Source organism: Rattus norvegicus, chromosome 9 (genome assembly GCF_036323735.1).
Source record: "Rattus norvegicus strain BN/NHsdMcwi chromosome 9, GRCr8, whole genome shotgun sequence".
Taxonomy (NCBI): Eukaryota; Metazoa; Chordata; class Mammalia; order Rodentia; family Muridae; genus Rattus; species Rattus norvegicus.
Genome location: NC_086027.1, coordinates 34949739 through 34967380, shown reverse-complemented (window position 1 = coordinate 34967380; position 17642 = coordinate 34949739). Strand labels below are relative to the sequence as shown.

The window sequence follows — 17642 nt, the reverse complement described above, 5'->3', positions numbered from 1 at the left end:
CTGACCATTGCTTCCGACTCAAAGCAGAAAAGAAGCATTAAAGGCAAAATGCATGAGGCTTTGACACTCAGTACAGTGCTAGGTGGAAATACACAGGTTTGTACAAGGGAAACCACATCCAGAGGGGCCGAGGCCCAGAAAGACCAGATTCAAGACAGAGTGAGCCGGGAACTCTGGAAATGCTGGACGGAGGCAGGATAAGGATAGCATGCCTTAAATGGCACTGGTCATAAGCAGCCCATGCTATATGCTGGTGTGATTAGCATATCCCCAGTCTTATCTTACTTTACATGCAAATACATTGCATCTGAAAGCGACTACAGAGAAATGATTTGGACTTGGAACTTTGTGTCTACAACTACAGTTCCTGCCTGTGGTAAGACACTACAACAGGCAGTAGTGGTCCGTAAAAACCATATGACTGCTGTCCCAGCGCACCTCCGGATCCCACTACGAGTTCACTTCCAGTTAAAAGGGGGGAGGAAGACTCAGCACTACAGACCCTAAAAAGCACCACAGTCATGTTAAGACAATGGAAGGCTGCAGATTTGCGTTGTCAAGGGATGAAACAATGTTTTCCAACCAGGGAGAAAATGATTCTGAGTGCTTGCAAGCACTAACACAGTGTTTACAGGTTTCTGAGTCATTTCAGTGTTTACTCTGGGGATGAGTGAGGAATCAAAACGCATGCTGACACCATGGCAGGGGAGTGAGTTTGAGGAGAGTCGACTGTCGATTCACACCGGCTAGCTTGTCTGAGCAGCATATTGTGCTGCACAAATCACAAAATGTGTGTGCATTTGAGCACACACCCCCATGGTCTTACAATGATGTGTGAAGGTAACAAGAGGCTTTCACCTGATTTATTAGGCGGACAGAACTGTATTTCTGCCTTATCTGGGGAAGGCAAAGATGTCATCAGTAAACTCACAGGTGTATTCTAAGAATATTCCAGGATGAGAACCCATGAAAACAGATGAAGCGTTACTTCATCTTGCAAGGGGAAGATATTTCACAGCTCAGGCTCTGAAGTAGCTTACAACTGTAAAGTCTTATTCGACAATTTTTTTATCTAAAATATCACTCCTAAAATCTCCCAAATACCAAGTTCTTTATATAGAAAAGTAATAAAGGTTAAAAAGAAATTGAACGATAATTTAGATTATATTCTTTTCCAATTATGTGGAATATTATCCTGTTGACCGTGTGTATTAACACTCCTCTTAATAATTTTAATAGAGAGTTCTTCTAAATTAATAGGCATGGAGCCATTTCAATTGACAATTAAGGATGGGCTATTGCCGGCTTTAAGCAAGGTGCAAGAAATATGCGCATTCGGTTCTCAGAAGAAATTAATGCCCTCGTTATTAAGGAATAGACAAGTGCTTCATCGTCACACTCATTCTCTATTTTCTTAAAGGCATCGTCTCATGGAGCCCATGATAACTTCAAACTCAGCGTGCAAGTTTTATTTAGCGCTAGGGATGGAACCGAGGGCCTTGTGCACGCTAGGCAAGTGCCCTATACACGAAGCTACATCCCAGCCCACATCTCTTTTTTAGGTGGTGTTAGGCTGGGCTCAAAAGAAATAGAATTGTAAGCGACAGATATTATGATGTCTCATTATCGAATTTTTGCTACTTGCTGGGAGAAAAGTATTTGGCCGGAAAAAAAAAATCCTTGATAGACATCAGAATTTTTCAGTGCTTTCTAATCAGACTATTAACTGTCAAAGACACGATTTAAGTGCAATTAAGTCAAACCATAAAGTAAATGATCTCACTAAATATCTGTAAATACATGTTTTCTCTATTAGTAGGAACAAAAACATGGCCATTTCCTCCGATACTGTTCAGAGGAAAACTGAAAGTGAGTAGCTATGGCACTGATAAATTCATAGTGAGTTACTGTGTTGAATTCTTGCATTCTAACACTACAACCAACATATTTCTTGCAGTTGTATTTTTTTTCCCTTAGCCATTGAACCATACAAACAGTCTGCAAACTTTGCTTCAAATACATATATTTCAGATAACTGAGCCTCAGAAATCCTGAGAATTCCTAAGGGGAATTTTGTTATTAAAGAGCTGAGGGTTCTCAGAAAATGTATTATTTAAAGTACTTTATACATTACATGGAATACATCATAGCACAATTCCTTGACAGTAAAGCCTCTTTCTGATCTGCTTGTGTCTTTGCAGACATTGGTAGGGGGTCTGATTCATATTGTGACCATGTTGCCCTAACACTGGATAAACTGTAAGAGAAAAAGAAACCCCCTTCCTGGTCCTCTGTGCTTTCTGTCAATACATTGCCTTAAGATACACCGATGTAGGCCTCATACTGTTTATGAAATACTGAGTTGGAAGGCGCAGCTTCTAAATTCTCAATTTACAATTCGTCACTGATAATTCCCAGGAGACTTAGGAATACGCCTTGTCTTTCTGGCTTGTCTCACCTGTTTGCTTTTCTGCTATTTTCTTCAGAATAATTTCATAGAATTTGTATGGAATTTTTCTTTCTTGAAAATATGCAGCCAATGTTAAAAAAAATCCTTCTGATGTATAGGTACATACATATTCTAATTCCTGCCTATTTTTTACATATTAACATAATTTGGATTTGTTGTCTGTTTGTCTGTTTTGTTCTAGTTATCACTGTTCTTACTCATTTTGAGTGGAGCATCTTTGGAGATGAAAATGAAAGATTAGTACTTTAAGTTGTACTTTAAGGAGGAATGAAAGACCATAGTGATGATGTTTAGAGCCTAATATGCAGAAGACTATTTTGGGTGTGATTTTTGCTTTTGGTGGATCCCATTTTAACAACAAAACAATTTCTAATCTGGGAAGGATGGAGAAGTTTCGCAGGTGCTAAGAGCTCAACTTCTATGTATTTGTACGTGTGTGCTACATGCTAATGTGCCAGGACTCTATGTGCTCAGATGTGGGGACCAAAGCGGGACTTCGGTCCTCAGTCATTCTCTGACTGGTTACCTTGAGACAGACTCCCTCACCAAAGCAGGAGCTCCGCTTTCGGTTAGGTAGACTGGCAAATGATCTCTAGGGATCCTCCTGTCTCTGCACCCACCTCTACCCCAAGAGTAGGTTATAGGTTCTTAGCCACAGGCACTAGGACTTCAAACTCAGTTTCTTGTGCTTACAAGGCAACACTCACCCACAGATCTGTCTATTTACCGTCATAAAGAGAACTGGGTATCTAAATAGCTGTCCCTGATCTTTAGACCTGACGAACTTAGTATCGAATACCATTCTTTGCTTAACACTATAGTTGCTTCTTCTAAAACACCATTGTCTTTTGGAGCTGTTTTAGCAAATGTTTCTAAGGAAAACAGAAGACAAAACAAACCAAAGACAAGATCAAAAAGACGTTCTAAAATATTTAGGTATCTGATTTATCACAAAACATTATGTCCAGCCCAGACTAGTACTAACGTGCTCTAACTAATCAAATTGAATCTAGTAGAACAAATAGATGTTTCCTGCTTTTGCTGATTAGAATTCATTTGGACTGAGCAGATAAGAACACATACTATTTACTATTCTCCTCATTGCTATGGAAATGAAACTACACAAGAGTTATGAAACCTTTGAAATACTTCCCGTTGCTAGGAAACCACCTTCTTGGTCCCTGCGCATTCTTCTCATCTCTCTCTCTGGCTGTGCCAGCCTCTAAGACAGTCTTACAGCTTGATGTCAGATGGGGGAAAATAACAAGATGGTGCTACAAAATAATCTACAATAAAACCCTGCCGCTAAATAGAAGGGAGAAAAAGAAGCTTAAGATGTGAGCGCTGTACGGATGATCTGGTCGTGTCTGTGTGTAGATCCCATGGCTGTTCTACAAGATCAGTGTCAGAGCCTCGGTTCTCTCTCCTCTCTCCCAAGCCCTGGCATGGAGGCCAGCTGGACCAAATGAGTCCTCAAATATTCATTCAACCCTGTGAAGCAATTTTGCAAAAAATATCTTTAAAAATGAACATGAAATGTGCGCTCACTCCCACTCCCTCCCTCCCCTCTCTCTCCCTTTCCCTCCCTCCCTCTCTCTCCCTTCTTCTTTCCCTCCCTCCTCTCCTCCTTCATCTCGTCCTCCCTCTCTCCTTCTCTCTCTCCCTTCCTCCTTCCCTCCCCCCACCCCCTCCCTTCATCTCTTCCTCCCTCCTTCTCTCTCCTTCCCTCATATCAGAGTTCTAGCTAGAGTATTTGGTGGCCTTGGTTACAGTAACTTGCTCCCAATGGTATCTGAAAAATGGTGACTGTATTTTATAGCATTAATAAGTAGCCAAATGTGGAGAGCGTCAGCGTTTGATTGGAACAGTTTGCTTGGAAGGCAGACACTTAGCACACAAGTTAGGAGACAATTGAGTCATATACTGACACCTTCGTGCTTTTGGGGATGAATAGAAAATGCCAAAAGAACATCATTGGAAGATTTCATTGTTTTGTTTTGTTTTTAGTAAAACAAAGCATGTGCCTTAAAGTAGGAGAATGACAAGAGGCAACAATATAAGCCTTGGCAGGAAGCACTGACTTGACACAGCCTGGGACAACATGCTGTTGGTCTCACAGCATTTCCTCAGGGACCACCATATCACCCCACTCCACACTCAGATTCCTAGACAAGGAAGTGTATATATCTTGCTAGGTTAGGCTTTCCCACGTTGTCCCAATCCCAGTTATACTCAAAACATCCGCATTCTTCTCAATCTTCATCAGTATGTCTGTCCAGAAGCACAAGAGCTTAACGGAGCTGGGAAATCTGACCAAAGAGGAAGCTTCTGTGGACAAGTTCAGACACAGGAGCCTAAAACACAACTCGATGTGCGGCCTGCCAGGGAGCATCCAACTGTGATTTATGGTTCCTCTAAGTTCCATCAGTCACATTTTCCCTTCCAGCAGCCCCCGACTCTAGGGATCAGTGTCATGCTCTGTGTCCAGGGATCAGAAGCTTGACAGGCAGCTCCCACTTCCTTCCTCTTAAGTCATCACGATCTCTCACCTTCCAGCTCTCTTATACTAGCACGGGGAGCAAATGTGTCTTGACTAAAGGGATACGATGAAAACACATGGAGTTATTCCTTTTCAAAATGTCTTTTTCTGTTTCGGTTTCATCCCTTGGCTTGAACAAGTTCAATCTTTGTTCAGCAAATTTGAAAAGACAGAAGCAGAGGGGTGTCCAGGAACGAGGGGGACTTTCAGGGCAGGAGACATGGGTCTAGCTTCAAGTCTGTCACCTGTCATGCTAATGTTGGGCAAGTTTCTTGTGTCTGAATGTGAGCTTGCTCTACTGTGCGTCTCCCCAAGCCTGTCTGCCTCAAAGGCTACGCTGCCAGGCTGGAATGAGATGCCCGCTGGGAACGTGTGAAGCATGGTGTCTAGCATACGACACCCCCCCCACACACATTTGCACACGAAAGGAATGCCGCTACATTTTTCAGACCGTGTGTTTGAAAGATCATCTAAAGAAGTTTCCATGTACCCCAATGTGGGACATTAAAAAAGAAAACTAATTTGAAGGTCAAAAGCATAAAAATTTCAGATAGAAATTGATAGATCCTACAGCGTTAGGGAAACCCAGTAAAGGGCCATCAGAGCTGGAATCTGAGAATGTACTCTGAACCTTTCATTGCAGAGCAGACAAAACCTTCCTGCTTGTTTGTTTGTTTGCTTGTTTGTTTGTTTCATTACTAGGAGAAAATCCAGTAATATTTTTTTAAATGTCAAGTCCTTTGTGTTACTTACGTCAATCGCACAATTGCATAGTATTTATAAAACTGAGACTTATCCATCCATTAATGATTAAATATGAAATAGAGCACTATGTTGAAAACTTCTGGGCCGTCGGTTTAAGAGTGAAATAGCAGGTGTGACTGCAGATGGACGATTTAAGGAAACACATAACACACACACACATAAACACACAAGTCTCCCCCCCCCCAGAAATAATAACAAATGAATACGAGGTTAAAACCTGTGTGTTTCTGACTTAAAATGATCCTCTGAGTTCAAAAGAGTTCATGAAGAGTGGCTTGAGGTGACACTCTTATTTTTTTAAGAGGTGAGGATTTGGTCTAAGCAGTTGAGCGGCTAAATTCAGAGCCTGATCCCAACTGTGCAAGGCTTCCCTATGAGGCTTCTGGGATTTGTAACACGGCCAATGGTGCTCAATACTCCTCCCCTGCAACTTCTAAATCTGGCAGGGACTTTGCCCCGTGACTCTCTGCCAGCTCTCTCTGGAGCGAAGACCAATTGGGAAGCCCTCAGCTTGCTGCTGTTGAGAAAATCTGAATGCTGTACGCCACGAGGGTAGAGACAGGAGGAAGACACTCCCCCGCAAACAGCTATGAACTCAGATCTCATCCAGGAGAAAGACTTATTCCTTCCTAGGCACTTTTTTTCCCAACGTAATATTTTTATTGATTATTTGGGAAATTCGCATCATGCATAATCACTTCCCAGTCCTCTCAGGTCCTTCCCCCTACCCTTGTGGACTCCCTCCCAAAAATGAAGAACACACGGGCGCAAGCACACATGCATTTTGTGTTTCCCGTATACTCACTGGAGCATGGTCAAACTCCCGGTAGCCAGCCCTGTCAAGGAAGCTGAGAGCTTCCCCATCTGCATGGCCACCGGAAACCCTCGATTGTGGAGGGCTAGACTTTAGCATCCCATCATGTCTTTATCACACCATCTACAATAGTCTCCTTTCCAGGCTGTTACTCTTTTGAGGGGGTGGAGGTGGGGCTAGAAGTTGTCAGGGAACACTTCCACATCCTTCTTTCTCAACTGTGAGTCTCCAGTCATCGATACCACTGCAAAAGGAGCAGCCCCTAGCTGTGGACTGAAACTTAGACACAGCGCTGATAGCTATCACTGTATTCTTTTTTTTTCCCACACGGAGAGGTTTAATGAGAGAATAGAAGAGCAGAAAGGCTGCGGGCCATGGGCACGTGGAGGGGACGGGGGTGGGGAAGGGGGCAAGAGCAGCAAAGAACAAAGAGCAAGAGGGGTAAGAGTATCACTGTATTCTTAAAGTCGTCTCTGTCCCTTTTTCTTTTTCTTTTTTTATTGGATATTTTAAATATTTACATTTCAAATGTTATCCCCTTTCCTGGTCCCCCCCCCCTGCTTCTCCCATTCCCCTCCCCCTGCTTCTATGAGGATGTTCCCCCTCCCATCCATCCACTCCCACCTCACCACCCTGGCATTCCCCTACACTGGGGCAACAGCCTTCACAGGACCAAGGGCCTCAACTCTGCCACCCTCTGCTACATATGCAGCTGGAGCCATGGGTCCCTCCATGTTTGCTCTTTGGTTGGTGGTTTAGTCCCTAGGAGCTCTGGGGAGTCTGGTTGGTTGATATTGTTATTCTTCCTACGGGGTTACAAACCCCTTCAGCTCCTTCAGTCTGTTCTCTAATTCCTTCATTGGGGTCCACAAGCTCAGTCCGATGGTTAGCTACAAGCATCCTCATCTGTATCAGTAAGACTCTTGGCAGAGCCTCTCAGGAGACATCCATATCAGGCTCCTGTCAGCAAGCACTTCTTGGCTTCAGCAATAGTGACTGGGTTTGGTGACTGCATATGGGATGGATCCCCAGGTGGGTCAGTCTCTGGGTGGCCTTTCTTTTGGTCTCTGCTCCATTCTTTGTCCCCAAACTTCCTTTAGACAGGAGCAATTCTGGGTTAAAATTTTGAGACGGTGGATGGCCCCATCCCCCAACCTGGGGCCTTGCCTAACCTCTGGATATGGTCTCTACAGGTTCTTCCTCCCCTTTGTTGGGGTTTCATCCCTTTTGGGTCCTGGGAACCTCTTGCTTTCCTGGCATTTGGGACTTAACAGACTATCAGACTCCCTTAAAGTCCCCTAAATATTTTAAAGTTAGTTATATATCTGTTCCTTGTTACCCTCTCTTACTTTCAAGCCTGGCTGATCATTACTTAGAATGACAGACCCATTTTGGAATATTTCAGAGAGAAGACGTTTTATAATCTAGATGTGAAGCGTGACATAATTAATGTTAAATATTTCATTGTTCCCCCACAGTTTCATTTCAAAATTGGGTTTACTAGCTTCCGAAGAGGTTTTGAAATGTTAATTTCACAGTAGCTCAGATTTGTAATTCTAATATCTAATAATAAACTTTAAAAAAACTGTTAAGTAAGAAATTAGTTATTCATAAATAGTAAACCAAGGATATTTACTGCCCAGTCTTGCCTAGCTTTGTCAATATAACATTGACATAGGAAATTCAGGGGGACTTTAATTTTAGTATAGCGTAGAATGACCTATTTTTTTTCTTTTTGCTATTTATTTTCATGTTTCTCTAGAACTTAAACTTCAAACAATTCCTATTTTTCATGGACATAATTCACATTAATTCACCAAGGATAAAACCCTCTGTTTACCTGCTAGAAAATTCAATTATCAAAATGTTTGCACGTGACTGGAACCTTGTCCAGATACTATCTTCCCTTAAGCCCCTCTGTGGCAAGAAGTTGAGCCCTGTGCATCTTGTCTCATCATTTCCTTCCATCGTGTTGAGCCAATATTTAATGCCAATTCATTTAGATAGCCTCAGTGTATTTTCAGATTAAAAAAAAAAAAGCAAATAAAGCATTTGGAATTTAATGAAATTTCCCCTGGAAATCCTTATGAATGAGAGTTTTCCACTAAAAGTGTCTTAGAATCTAATTCTTTAAAACGTTAAAAATGACCTTAAACACAGTGGAAAATCCACGTGCTTTTCTTCCTTCCACTTCTCTCAGACTACATCGCCTCATACGGCTGATGCCACTCTCTAGGGTAGACCTGCCCTTAGCCCACTGTCGCATTCAGAAAATTTTCAGCTGAAGTATTGATTTGTGTGTCTGTGTGTCCAAGTGCATGTCTTGAAAAAGAAGAGATTTCTCTCATATCTCTTTCAATCCACCAGACAGTGATTTAGAAGAGAAATTTACAGAATTTGCTTTTCCTTGTTTTAACATCAGCCACAAAATCCTTGACAACCGTTTAGTCATGGCTTTGAAATAGAGAACACTTAGCGAGGACCAGTGAAATTGATGCTTGATATTGCTACTGTCAATGCACACACACGGCTCTATATCATCTGAAGGAGACACAATGGTGGACATGGGGACCATTATTCCCACTGCACTGTTTTATATGTTATACATGCCAGTATTTAGAAATAGCTTTGAAGGAAATCTTTGCACCCAAAAGACAATGTTCCTAACATGCTATTTATTTTCCTTCATAAATTGTTCTTTAATTGTTACCTTGTATAAAAAGATTTTTAGCATAGACCTGCTTTTCTGACAATGGCTTATAGAGGTTTTTTTTTAGAGAAAACAATTATTAGTTTCCCTAATTCAGACTTATGAATAAGCGAAAAATAATGAGAAGGTGGCAAACACTGAACTCATTGCCAATTTTCTGTTGTTATTGTATTGTTTCATAACCCACAATGGCTTCTTGATCTAAAAAGGCGTTTCCCACAGATATTGAGGCTGAAAGACTCATTTGCTCTGTCCAGGACTTGTCCGCTTCACTGAGAGAAACTGGGTGATTGAGTCCTCCTGTTCATCTGGGTCTTCGGAAAAGGAATCAGAATAGATTTCAGTGCAGCTGGACACTCATTGTGTTGAGCCAAGGAAATGTATCTGGGAACTGATCATTCTTTTGGAAGAATCTGAGAGGAGCAATATTAGCATCATAGAATAGAAGTAATCAAAAGGCACCTGCTCTCAGTCCCACGTCACAGAAATTGGCTGCACCACAAGGCAGAGAACCCTAGGTGGGGAGAAGGTATGGGAGTAGATCTCATTATTGGGCTAGCAGGGTAGTCTGTGGTAGTGACCACTCAGCTCTGTATCCCAGATCTTAATTGCCTTTTTGGGGGTAGCATTGACTCAAAAGTGGGTAGGAGGGGGACAAAAAAATAAGTTAATGGACTCAGGTCTTGTTCCACTCTGTTCTGTTTTATTTACATCTGTTTGTTTCCTGGCCAACGTGTCTGTTATACACACCTCACATCCAAACTGAGACAGGAGGTTACAGAGCTGTGCTTTTTCAAAAGAAAAGATCCACACGTGCTTACCTTGCCATCCCTACAATAATGCTTGCATAAAGGGAAAACACAACATCAGCTACATTTTTTAAGACTTATTTATTTATTTATGTATTATATATAAGTACACTGTAGCTGTCTTCAGACATACTAGAAGAGGGCATTGGATCCCTGTGGTTGATGGGATTTGAACTCAGGAACTCTGGAAGAGCAGTCAATGCTCTTAACCACTAAGCCATCTCTCCAGCCCTATCAGCCACGTTTTTAATAACGATAGGACAGATTGTAGTAGATGAGAAGGAGACTATCAAACACATGAGCTCAGACGAAGGATTAAAAAATGACCTGTCCCAAAGATTAAAACAGAGACTGAAGGAACTCCCATTCAGAGCCTGCCCCACAGGTGGCCCATACATATACAGCCACCCAATTAGACAAGATGGATGAAGCAAAGAAGTGCAGACCGACAGGAGCCGGATGTAGATCTCTCCTGAGAGACACAGCCAGAATACAGCAAATACAGAGGCGAATGTCAGCAGCAAACCACTAAACTGAGAATAGGACCCCCGTTGAAGGAATCAGAGAAAGAACTGGAAGAGCTTGAAGGGGCTTGAGACCCCATATGTACAACAATGCCAAGCAACCAGAGCTTCCAGGGACTAAGCCACTACCTAAAGACTATACATGGACTGACCCTGGACTCTGACCCCATAGGTAGCAATGAATATTCTAGTAAGATCACCAGTGGAAGGGGAAGCCCTGGGTCCTGCTAAGACTGAACCCCCTGTGAACTAGACTATGGGGGGAGGGTGGCAATGGGGGGAGGGTTGGGAGGGGAGCACCCATAAGGAAGGGGAGCGGGGAGGGGGATGTTTACCCGGAAACCAAAGAATTATTATTACCTATTAAATAAATTAAAAAATTTAAAAAAAAAATAAAAAAGATAGAGCAACGTTTTAACGAACTGAAAAAAAAAATGACCTGTCCATTGATTTTTGGATAAGTAGCCATCCGTGAACAAATCCATCTAGAACTTATGAGAGACCTAAGGGACCACAGAGCATGTGTCCTGATGCTGAGGTGCCATGGGATCATAAAGCAATCAGTGCTCCTTGCCTCTGTTGGGATTTTGTAGTATGGCAGGCAAGGTAGCATTCTTAGAAGGTAGCATTCTTAGAAGGTAGCATTCTTAGAAGTCTCTTGGGCAATGTGCATGCTGAATCCAGAACCTGTTAAGGAAGTGTAACTTATCCAAAGAGACTTGATCTTTCCCAAGTCAATCAACCAGAAATCAAGAGATGTGCTTTCTTTCTGTTCTTTTGCTTCCTGTTCTTATGACTGGAGAGCTAGACCTGAAGGAAGAAAGGAGTAACCCTCCCCAAAGTGTCTCATTTGAGTCAGAAAAGGAAAAAAAAATCAATTCTACTCAGAAGATCATTGGGTGATTCCATTGTCTGAATATTGAAATCTGTTCTGAGTCTCACACAATAGTTAATCCCCATGAACATCATACACATAGTTTATAACAACAGGAGAAGAAACACCCTCAGGTAAAAATGACAAAGGATCACGCCAAACAGCCACCAAAACTAGATAAGATTGATGAGGCTAAGTGCCGGCTGACAGGAACTGGATATAGATCTCTCCTGAGAGACACAACCAGAGCATGTCAAATACAGAGGCGAATGCTAGCAGCAAACCACTGAACTGAGAATGGGACCCCAGTTGGAGGAATTAGAGAAAGGATTGAAAGAGCTGAAGGGGCTTGCGACCCCAGAAGAACAACAATGCCAACCACCCAGAGCTTCCAGGGACCTAACCACTACCCAAAGACTATATATACATGAACTGACCCATGGCTTCAACTGCATATGTAGCAGAGGATGGTCTTGTTAGGCACCAGTGGAAGAAGAAGCCCTTGGTCCTGCCAAGGTTGGACCCCCAGTGCAGGGGAAGGTTGGGGGTGGTAAGGGGGAGTATATGGGGAGGAAACACCCTTATTTATGGGGGAGGGGAGGGAATAGGGAGCTTATGGACAGAAAACCGGGAAAGGGAATAATGTTTGAAATGTAAATAAAGAAATATATCCAATAAAAAATTGTTTTAAAAAATGGCTATCATGTTCTCTGAAGAGTTTCATATAGATGTCGGCAAAAGAAAAACACGCTGACCAGAGAGCAAAGCCATGTACACCTGTATTCATACTAAGAAATAAACAATGTCAGGTATGGTGGTGTAGGCCTTAATCCTAACATTCGGGGAGGCAGATGTGCAAATGGATTTCTGTGAACTTGAGGACTTCTATATAACCAGTTCCAGGCTAGCCAGGGATAGATAACGAGGCCCTATCTTAAAAACAAACAAGTAAATGAATATAGGAAAGTGAGTCTTCTACTGTAGCAGCAAAGGTAGCATTTTCTCATAAGTGATGCCCAATATGGACAGTGTCTAGTTATTATTGAGAAGAAAAGGAAAATTAATGTTTTCTTTTCCTCCACACAGGTTCAGGATGCATTTAGATGCCGGTTGAGAAACTGCCAGGATCCAATCAATGCTGATTCTTCAAGTTCTTTTCCTAATGGTCATGCTCAAATCATGGTGAGCTTTTATTTCTTTTTTCTGGTTGATAATTAAGTCATGGTTTCTCAAATATATATACATACATATATATATATATTCCTTGTTAATAAAATAATATAAAATCATAAGTTCTCTTTAGGTCATTAAGACTAATAACTTTGGGAGCTGGAGAGGTGACTTAGTGCATTTTCAGCACCTACATCCACAGCTCATGATGATCTGTAACTCTGACTCCAAAGGATTTATTTGATGCACACACACACACACACACACACACACACACACACACACACACACACACACACTAAAATAAGCCTTTAAAATAGGTAAAGACTTGGTGCTTCGATGCCCAATGAGTGTTCTTCCTGGATTGCCTTTGAATCAAGGGTCTGCTGTTGGCACTCTTGGGTGTATAGAATGGTGTCTCATACAATGGTAAAGAGTATTTTCATCTAGTCTAGAATTCAAGATAATGATTTTTATACAGAAGCACCATGGACTTTCACATTGAATTTTTTTTTCTGTTTGTTTTGTTTTGTGTGTGTGTGTGTGTGTGTGTGTGTGTGTGTGGGTGTGTGTGTTGTGTTTTTTCTTTCTCTTTTTATTAATTTATAAGAGTTTCATAAAACAGGTTTGATTGTGCTCTCTATCCCAGCTCTGACTTATTTGAATATGAGAGTCCACAAAAGAGCTGCAACTCGGCTTAGTTAAATATGTATAGGTAGGTGACAGCAGGTAATAGTGGTTCCCACATATAACCTAAAGAAGGCACCAGAGAAGTAAAATACAAGGAAAGGGTGTCTTTCCAGGGATAGGTCCAGATTGTACATGAGACCAGAGTAACATTGGGGTCGTGGCTGCTGTAGGCATAAGTACACAGTCAAACTTTAAAAATGAGATCTGATTGCAGTCATCAAAACAGAAATGGGAGTTCCTGCACACGCCTGGGCTGCCAGTGCTGTGAGGCCGAGACAAGAGGGACCCCATCTCTAGAGCACACTCTGAACTGCACAGTATGAACCCATCTCAAAACAAAACAGACTGTCAGCCAACCGAACAATATCAGCAGAACCAAGACCAAATAGGAATGAGTTTTCTATAGGATAACTGACTTAATACTAGCATTTTTTTTGGACTAGGAAACATAAAAATATGGCTAAGCAATATGTTAGCAGCTAAAGAATGAGAAATAGCAACCAATTCCTTTTTTTAAAAAAAAATCAGATAGCCCTAGGAAATCTCTGTTTAAGGTATTGATGGTGGGCTGACCAGATGGTGTGGCAGGTAAACCTCATGACCTGAATTTGATCCCCGGGACCCATCTTAACTTAGAAGGAGAGAACCGACCCCACAGTTTCCCTCTGACCTCCACAGCTGTGCTGCAGCATGTCTGTCTGTGCATAACAACAACAACAACGATACAATTTAAAATTAATATTAATAAGGACAGGCATCTGATTAACAGAAGTTGCTTGTAACAGGTTAACTTGGTTTTACCGTTAAAAAAGTGATAAGGTGATTTGCTTAAAATGAGAATTTGGGCGAAGATGGAACTGGCATTCGAAGATTCTAGGCCACACGGAGAGTCGCTAATCCATCAGCTTTAATATGTGATTCTGTAGGATTGTGACGTTAGCAAACCTGCGTCATAAAATATTGTGTCACAAGTAACACGCTAAAACTGGAAGCACAAAATACAAAACTCAAAGACATGTATTTAAGGGTTTTTCTAACAGCGTGCCTTCTGGTTGCTTTATTAAAGTTAGGCTATTGCTTTAAAATTCTGCTCCAGTTGTGTTTTGTTTTTGAAGTACTACTAGAGCTTGAACCCAGGCCCTGTGTGGCCTCTGCAAACTCAGCGACTGACTTACACCCCCACCTCACCTTTTTTTTTTCTTGAAAGAAGCCTTCCTGTAGCTGAAGGTAGCCTCATCATTCAACCAAGTATGACCTTGAACTTATGATTCCCCTTCTTTTCACCAGCCCAAGTGTATGCCACCATTGCCATTTTTTTTGCAGTTCTGGGGATTGAACTCAGGGCCTCGGGCATGCTAGGCAAACACTGTCCCACCACCTTTAAACCTTTGAGATTGAGCCTGGTCTCAGGAACCTTGATGTCATTCTTGGACTCAGATAGGTCTTGCATATGTAATCTTCCTAAGCAGCAAGATTTACCACTGGAACCACCAGTCCCAGCTAAAATTGTATCATTTCATATGGGGAATTATGCTACCGTATCAAAAAGAAGTCATTTTCCATGGGTTTAGAGACCATTTTGTCTCTAGGAAATTCTGGTTGTTCCCTAAGAATGTTATTTTGCACAAAACAATAAGTAGGACTGGACATACGTCTATAAGCTTCAGATAATCTGAATATTAAAACCATTTGCAATCTTCATTAAATGATGATTCTATGCCTTATTATTTTTTGTTACAGACAGACTTTGAAAAGGATGTAGACATTGCTTGCCGATCAGGTAAGAATACTTGGATATTTGAGATATAATCAATTCGTAGGGATGTGAAATGATTTTGTGGGTTTTAATCTTCTTTTTAAAAAAATACTGTGTTTTGTGCATTCCACTCATGTTGGGGACTAGTGGCATCATTCAGTGAGAATCACCCTAACACCAGGGGTCTATATAGAGGGGGGAGAGAGGGGGAACGAGCTATGAGAAGAAATAAAGGATAGATTACTGAGAGCACCATAGCAGCAAAAAGCATTAGATGTGCCCTAAACTTCATCTGTATGAATAAGGGCAGTTGTAAGGCAAGTCACTGTGGCATCTCATATACACACTGTATCATCTGAGTATCCAAATATTTAAAGTCAAGATCATTTTGCTCAATCTGAGTGTTATTTTTGCTTTCTGGGGGGTTATTTATTTATTTATGCTTCCAGATTTAACAGCCTCGTATCATCAGTCATTTCTAGTAGCATCTTCTAGGCCTGGTGCTGAAAAGAGCCACCAATTTGTCAATACATTTAAATTACAGGGCACACATATCTGCATGGCCATCCAGCTTTCGTCACTGCTGGCTAGTTACTTGTATTGTTGTGGTGTAGATTCAGATCTGATTTATATTGCAGTGTAAGCACTGACATGTCATCTAAAACCCCTCAGATATTTTATAGGTGCTGTCAAGGAGACCTCTAAGATTATGTCAAAGTTATGCTTCTGGTACATTTTCCCCAGGGGAGCGGGGGAAAATAAACTTCTGTGCTTATCTCTGTTAGCTGTCATCTTAAATTCTTTCAGGATAACATCCATCTGAGATTGTACAGCCATTGAGCGTTTGATACAGAATCTTCTCTCTCTATCCAAACTGTCTACAAAGGAGTTAAATGACATGACGACTATTACAGAACTTGCCGGGTTGGGAAAGACACCTACCTCCTACCTTCCAGACACCCCTCTGTGTTGCTTTCAGATTCAACTCAGAGCCATTAAAATCTGTGCAAATGTCAAATCATATTTCTTTCCACAATCACGAGCACATGGGAGACTAATCTTGTATTCTTGAATTCAATCAAAACACTCTAGGCAGGGCATGGTCACAGCCACTGTAAGTTAGCTGCTATGATTTGGCAAACCGTAGTGGGCATGTGAGAGGAGCAGGAATTACCTTTTCCTGTAGGGAAAAAAGACCCAACAAAATGTTGCCAAGACATAATCTTGCTGGTGTTTAGTTTCATGAACCTGCCAGTTCAACGATAGCTGGCAAAATAATTCCCCTCGGCTTATCCATCCACTGTGATTTACAAGCCATGGCACAAGTTTCCCATTTATAGAATATAATTTGGCTGTGTAGGGAGGCTTGAACATATTTTAGTAGTTAGGTATCTGTTTAATTCCTAATCATCTATCCTCAGGTTAGCCTCCTTGCCTCTCTTCATGTATTCCTTTTTTTAAAATTATTTTTACTAGTAATCATTCCATTAGTTAACATCTCAAATGATATCCCACTTCCAGGTTATCCCTCCATCAACCAACCATCCCACATCTGTCTCCCCTTCCCTTTGCCTGTATGAGGGTGCTTCCCCACCCACCCACACTCTCCCACTCCACCACTCCAGCACCCACCCCCTACACTGGGGCATCAAACCTCCCCAGGACCAATGACCTCCCCTCCTGTTGCTGGTAGGCAAGGCCATTCTCTGCTACATATATATCTAGAGCCATGGATCCCCCCAGGTACACTCCTTAGTTGGTGGTCTAGTCTCTGGGAGAACTGGGTAGTCTGGCCAGACTATGTTGTTCTTCCAATAGGGTTGCAGTTCCCATCTGCTCCTCCAGTCCTTCTCCCAGCTCCCTCACCAGGTTCCCTGTGCTCAGTCTGATGGTTGACTCCAAGCATTCACATTTGTATTGGTCAGTTGCCGGCTGAACTTCCCAAGAAATCTCCACACTAGGTTCCTGTCAGCAAGTGCCTCTTAATCATAGCAACAGTGTTGGGTTTGGTGTCTATAGACACCATGGATCCCCAGGTGGGGCAGTCCCATGTTGGCCCTTCCTTCAGTCTCTTCCATTTTTTGTACCTGTTCTTCCTCTGGACAGGAACATTTTTGGGTTAAGAACTCTGATGGGTGGGTGGTCCCCTCCCTTGACCAGGGGCCATGCCTATTTACTGGAGATGGTCTCAGCAGGTTCTATCTCCCCCTTCTCTGTGCATTTCAGCTAAAGTCATCCCCACTGGGTCCTGGGAGCCTCATGTTTCCTTGGTTTCTGGGACCCACCAGTGGCTATCCCCACTTCATCATCCCCCCAATACATATTTTCATTCAATTTCCCGACCCTCTGTATCTCTCTCACATCTCTTCCAACTCCAGTTCCTGATACTGCCCCCCTTATTTCCTCTCCCTCCTCCTCTTCCTCCCAGGTCCCCCTTTCCCTCCACCTCCTAGGATTGATCATCCTGTGTCCCCCTCAATGCAGAACTGAAGCATCCATACCCTACTCTTCCTTCCTTCTA

At 42.2% G+C, this 17642-nt stretch overlaps 1 protein-coding gene across 10 annotated transcripts in view; it reads left to right on the top strand.

Annotated features, from left to right (window-relative positions):
• The window catches only part of Adgrb3 (adhesion G protein-coupled receptor B3), a 727877-nt gene that overhangs the window by 677970 nt on the left and 32265 nt on the right, over positions 1 to 17642 (top strand). For all 10 annotated transcript variants that reach the window (NM_001106898.1, XM_063266875.1, XM_063266874.1 and 7 more), the window contains 2 exon segments: positions 12592 to 12687; positions 15106 to 15145. In NM_001106898.1, the coding sequence (NP_001100368.1) occupies positions 12592 to 12687; positions 15106 to 15145 (136 nt within the window).